The 6,000-nt window shown below is 43.9% G+C and overlaps 1 protein-coding gene across 1 annotated transcript in view; it reads right to left on the bottom strand.

The window, feature by feature from the left end:
* EIF2AK4 (eukaryotic translation initiation factor 2 alpha kinase 4) overlaps positions 1 to 6,000 on the bottom strand; it is a 112,099-nt gene that overhangs the window by 69,432 nt on the left and 36,667 nt on the right. The window contains exons 8-9 of the mRNA XM_004712698.4: positions 2,926 to 3,083; positions 785 to 1,320 (exon numbers count right to left, since the gene is read on the bottom strand). Coding sequence (XP_004712755.1) covers positions 785 to 1,320; positions 2,926 to 3,083 — 694 coding nt within the window. The remainder of the gene's footprint in view (positions 1 to 784; positions 1,321 to 2,925; positions 3,084 to 6,000) is intronic.

Genomic DNA, 6,000 nt, shown 5'->3' with positions numbered 1-6,000 from the left:
GCTCCTAACAACACAGTGGTTTCTGATCGTCACAACTTTTTCTACCGATTCTATGTTCTCATAAGTTTTCATTTCTATTATGAGTTTTTTTTCATTACTTAAAAAAAATTTCAACTTTGAAAAATAAATATGCAATTATTAAAAAAAAAAAAAAGGATGTGGGGAGGGATGAAGTCCGTCCAGGTCAGCTTTGGGGAGAAGGCTGGGCCAGGGGAGTGTTATCTGGAAAACCCAGACGGCAGGGTCTCATTTCCCACGGAGAGAGGAACTGACAATAGTTCTGGTTTGGACTGAGAACAGAGGCCGGGCTGAACTAGAAAAGACTGAGCACTTGAAAGACTGGCTCAAACGGAACAAAACTTGGTGAACATGCACTTGTAATTTATCGGCACTCTCCCTAGAGTACAGAAGTCATTTGTCATGAAGAACTAGGGCCATGATCGCACTCCTAAAGCCACTTTCTAAATAGAAGGCCTTGGCCGTGACCCCTAAGGAACCAGCAGCAGAAGCGAATGGGAAGGGTCTTCCATGTGGAATACCCAGGCACGTGTCACCAGACTGATCCCTGTGAACATCCTCCAAGCAGCCATTAAAAGTGTAGTCTGAGTGGCTCTGGGACACTGTGGGTCTTAGGGAGCAAATGTGAAGCAGGATCAAAAAGGGCAAAGAGTGAACTCTCAATCTGTCTCTTGCCCACACAAACATCATTTTAGCACTTGGTACCCCCCCACACCGTCAAATGTACAGGTGTAAACTTCCATCCAAGATTCTCAGCAGTACTCACTTTTTCAGAAAGTCTTGAAAGTCGGCCGGTAAGTCACTAGGGATGACCACGGGGTACTCCTCACACTCTTGGCCTTGGCTGAGGGCAAGCAGTAGAAGGCCAAGATGCCAGACGTCCCCTTTCTTTCCCGTTTTGTAGGGCAGGGCACTGTCACTAAAACGGACTCGTGTTTGCTCAAAAACATCCTCCTTGCAGATATCGGCCAGGCGCTTAGAGATGCTGTAGTCCGTGATCTTGACAGTGCCCTCTGCGTCCACCAAGACACTGGACGCCCTGAGGACCTTGTGCACCACAGAGTTGCCATGCAGGTACTCCAGGCCGGCCAGGAGCTGGGACGCATACTTGCGGAGCTGGTGCATGGGGACAGGGCCCGCGTGGCTCAGGTGCGTGGCGAGGGACACCCCGGCGATGTGCTCCACCACAATGTCCACCGTGATGGAATGGTCCCGCTCGCGAAGGTTCATGGCGATGTAGCGAACTATGTTTGGATGGCTCAGCTTCGCCAGAGAGCTGAATTCAGCTTCTGCCCCTTGAATCTGACAGGGTGGAAAACAGTTCAGGTAAACTTGGATTGATCGACTTAACTGGGGTTTCCCTTCAAAAGTGAAGCATTTGAAGCAGATGTATTTTCAGACAAGAGTGGGTGAACATGAGCCGCCTCTAAATCTAGAGAGTCAAACAAATAGCTCATAAAGACAGTGTTGGTGGGGGCCTATGGTTGGGGGGAGGGAGAATCAGTGAATTCTCTACTTTTTTTTAAATCCCAAAACTTAGTTTAAAAATACTGAAAAATTTAAAAATACTGAAAATTAATGAACAGTTTTTAAAAGCAATGTATTTTGAGATACAGCCACCAGGAAAAAGAAAAAAAACATTATTTAAAAAAAAAACTTTTCTGATTATAGGCTTACTGTCAAAATTCTAAAGAATACTAATGAAAAGAAGAAAACAGAACCCAAATTACCTATATTGCTACAACTTAAAGATAACTGTTAGAATTTCACTGTTGCTACTTCCAGTTTTTCTTTCGATACATAAATACACGAAAACAAATCCTGCACTGTTGTTGAATCGATTCTGACTTATGGCAACCCAATAGGACAGAGTGGAACTGCCCCATGGGTTTCCAAGGCTGAAAGTACTATGGCTAGTGGAATCAAACTGCTGATGCTGCAGTTAGCAATACGACCCAGTGTTTTACCTGTTTTGTAAGCTCTTTATTGCATTACACTGCAATATGCACCATTACAGGTTTCCTTAAGCTCTTTATTACAAGTTCACTTTCAGTTTCTCCAGTCTTCCCAAACTGTTTTGAAGCAATGTTTCACAAGAGTGAAAAAGAAAACAGAAATGAGTGCAGAAAGCACCATCATTAAATACAGATTAGGCCCGGGATGAGGTGGCTGCTAATGCCATAGTATGGGTTGAGGCAGAGGTGAAGAGGCACAGTGGTCCAAGCGTGAGTTCAAATCCACCACAAGCTCCGTGGGAGAAAGATAAGGTGGTCTGTTCTTGTGAAGAATCTAGTCTCAGAAACGGTGGTAGTTACATAATCTGCTGTCAATTTGAGACTTATGAGTGAAGGGGTGGAGGTTAGCCCGTCAATCAGGTCACAGCTTGAATACCTCATGTGGAGATGCTAAGTAGATAAATTGCTCGCTGGAGGCAGGGCACATGCTCACTCCCTGGGAGACATTGCGGCTGACAAGACACATGGAGCTATGCTAGTGTCCTGAGGTCATCAGAACTGGAGAAGCCGGAGGAGACCCCTGTCAGTGCTGAGATGCTTACACCACCACTGGATCCACAAGACTTCCCACCCACTGGCTTGTGATCTTCCTGCATTCAGCACCATTGCATGTGTTTCCTGAGTCCGAAGAGGACTTTATAGATTGGTATCGGACATATGGGCTAATATCGGACTTATGGGCTTGATCTGGACTGGGATGTTTTCTCAATACTCAGTTGCTCTTGTATATAAAGTTCTTTCTTATAAACATATGAGTGTCTATGAATTTGTTTCTCAGTCAACCCAGACTAACACAGGAACCCATAGGGCCACAAAGAACTGGAACTGACGCCGTGGCAGGGCGTGGGAAAGCTTCAATGTTGGGGCTGTGGCTTAGTCATGTAACACCTACCTGCTTTTTGCACTTATCAATCTTCTCTTGTTCTTGGCTGGTAAGGAAGGGGCCCATTTTCTTCTGCCACTGAAGGACCCATTCATACAGCAAGACAAAGCTGCCAGCAGCTGTTTCCAAACCATTATAGACGAACTTTCCAAGCTGCTCGTCACTGCCTGCATATTAAACAGAAAATGTAATTGAATCCTCATTGGTACATCTTCAATAAGAAAAAAGGGAGGAAATAAACACTCATTCATTCAACAATGGGTATCATGTGCCAACGCTGAGAACAATATTTCATGTAGTGCATGCTTTCTTACAACCATGTCTATAGTTACCACTATGATCTAACCCCTCAAACATTCACATCCCACCCCACCCCCAGCAAACATTAATTTTTACAACGGGACAGGAATCAATGAGATCTATGTATCAGACCAAATGCAGATTAGTGTATACAGTAAAAACAGGTACCTAGCAGTTTGGAAATGTGAATACATGAATGGTTTTCTAAGAACAAAATGTGAGCCTGCTCAGCAAATGCACATTGGCCAATGGTTTTGAAAGATTTGGAAATGACAGTTTAAATTTGAAGCTAAAAAGGCAGGCACATTAGTTTTTAGTGACAGCCATACTGTCCCCACACGTTTCTGGGAGAGCTAACCTGTTGTAACAACAAAAATGCTCTTTTAAAAAATCTCTTCTTTCATCAGACTATAACAGAAAATTACAAAAACAAAAAACAAACCAAAACTCCCCTGGGGACTAGAGGAAAAAACCATTCCTATAATACCACCATCTCGTGCTACCTTTCTGCTAGTGTCCTCTCCACTCCCCTGCCACACCACCCTGATTCACCAAGTCATCGGACACGTAGCGGTTTCTTGTCTTGGCACAGCGGCCATTCAGACCAGCGGTCCTTGGCTGCAGGGGCTGTCTTGTGCACAGAAGGCTATTTCACAGCGCACGAGCTCTTTCCTCCCCACGCTGTGACCAAGAAATATCTCCAGACAGAGAGAAGGCAATGGTGTTTTGAACAACCAAGGAAGCCTTTTTGTGTCCTTTATAGTCACCAATCATTTGAAAACTGATGACAAGGGACGGGCAAGAGAGCGCAACTCCATAGTTTTTCCTTCTTCTCCTCTGTCCTCGTTCATCAGTTAAGTGCCGTAGTGGGCAGAATCACTCTCTTGTTGAAAACCACTGACATGTTGTAGTCTGCTTTCTTTCTCTTGGCAAAAAGTAAGTTTCTCATCCACTATATTGTTTTCATATCATCTTTTGTGAAGAACCACCGATGATTATTTTTTTTCCATTTGGAACATTAAAAGGGAAGTAATTTATATAATAAGAAAAGTAGTCTTAGCAAAAGTACTTTGGAGAAAGATGGAGGAATCAACTCACCTCGAGTTTGTATCAAAGCAGGTTTTTACTTCACAGGAATGCTCACATTTTATAGATTTGAATTACAGTGATCTCTCATGCTGGCCACAAATAACACCCTACATTCCTAATCAAAACCAGAAACGAACCAACAAAAAATACCTTTTGCCATGATGTTGCTTTTGCCTCAGAGTAGAACAGCCCCAGAGGGTCTGCAAGGCGGTGAATCTTTACGGAACTAGACGGCCTCATCTTTCTCCTGAGGAGCAGCTAGTGTGTTTGAACCACTGACCTTTTGGTTGGGAGCCAAACACTTAACCACTGCACCACCAGGGCACCTTCATTCTTAAACCAACCAACCACTGCCGTGGAGTCAATTCCAACACACAGCGCTCTGAAAGGGCAAAACAGAACTGTTCCCTAGAGGTGCCATGGGGACCTCATCTCTCTTTCTGGTAGGTAGGTTTGAACCACCAACCTGGAGGTTAGCAGCCCAACATGTAACCCACTGTGCCAGCCACCGAAGATCCTCTTCCTAGCCAAAGGCAATGTGTGTGGGGGTGGTACCCTGATATTTGAAGATTTGTCCACCAAAAGAAGCAACTGGAGTGGAATGTGAAATTTAAGTGGCTGCACTTGGGGGAAACGTGATTATAAAATGCTTATGGAATGGAGCGTGGTGCTATTTACATAAAGCCTAACACGATGTGTTCTGCAGACAGCGTGATGTCTTACAATATCTCTTTCTCCAAGTGGGAGTGCGCAGGAGTTTCATCATTTGCTAGGTTTGGGGGGTGGGTACTACCATTTTTTTATTGCTATTCTTCTTGCCACTTTTGTGTGAGGGGATCATAAAGAAAATAAGAGAACACACTGCAAGGAGGCTCAACGAAAATGTGCTACCACAAAAGAACTCTCCCTGAGAATCTGCTGCATATTTTCACAGTGATCATTTACAAAGACTCTCTACGGTGCTTCATCCCCAGCCAAAATGCAAGTTCCCTCTTCTTCTCTCTGCTTCCAATAGCTATACAAGGAAAATAAAAAATTAACTAGTCGGCTTTTTATTAAAAAAATATTGCTTAGAAAATTATGGCATATTTAGAAAATGAGGAAAAAAACAAATTTACTTGGGGATTTTAGAAAGGATTCTCAAATTGCAAATATATCCCCCCTGATGAGGGTATTAGCTAAGGAGAATCCGTTAATGAGTACCAGTGAGAATAAGAAACCGAGTCAAGGTAATAAGTCGCTAGATTAATTTGCCTGCCTCATTTCCCCAGATTACCGTACAGTAGGGAGCTCTGTGTTGTCAATTCCAGGAATCTGAAATGTCTCCAAGCCAAGGATGGTCTCTGGCCTAAAGAAAACATCACCTCCACCAAGGCCTTGAACCTGCCTGTATGCATGGCTGCCTTGTCCCAATACGGTCGTCTCTGTGTACCTGCCTGGACTGTCCAGGCGTCTTGTCCTCTGTCAGGGTTCAGTGTCCAAATCAGAGACGATTCAGACTCTTGGGCTTTTCTTCCCTCTACCAACCGCCTGCTCCCTGATGATATGCATGTCATTAACGAGAAAGGGAAAAGGGTGCCCAAAGAAAGCCAACTCAGTTTCAAGAATGTGGCTACCTGTTAGTGCTGGCAAAAACACTCATAGGATTGAAAATGAAAACTCATTATAAAAAACTTAATATATGCAAGTCACCTT

The sequence above is a fragment of the Echinops telfairi genome, unplaced genomic scaffold (assembly GCF_000313985.2).
Source record: "Echinops telfairi isolate 266 unplaced genomic scaffold, ASM31398v2 ScPeMD7_18;HRSCAF=68, whole genome shotgun sequence".
NCBI classification, from domain to species: Eukaryota; Metazoa; Chordata; class Mammalia; order Afrosoricida; family Tenrecidae; genus Echinops; species Echinops telfairi.
This window is presented reverse-complemented; position numbering and strand designations above follow the sequence as displayed.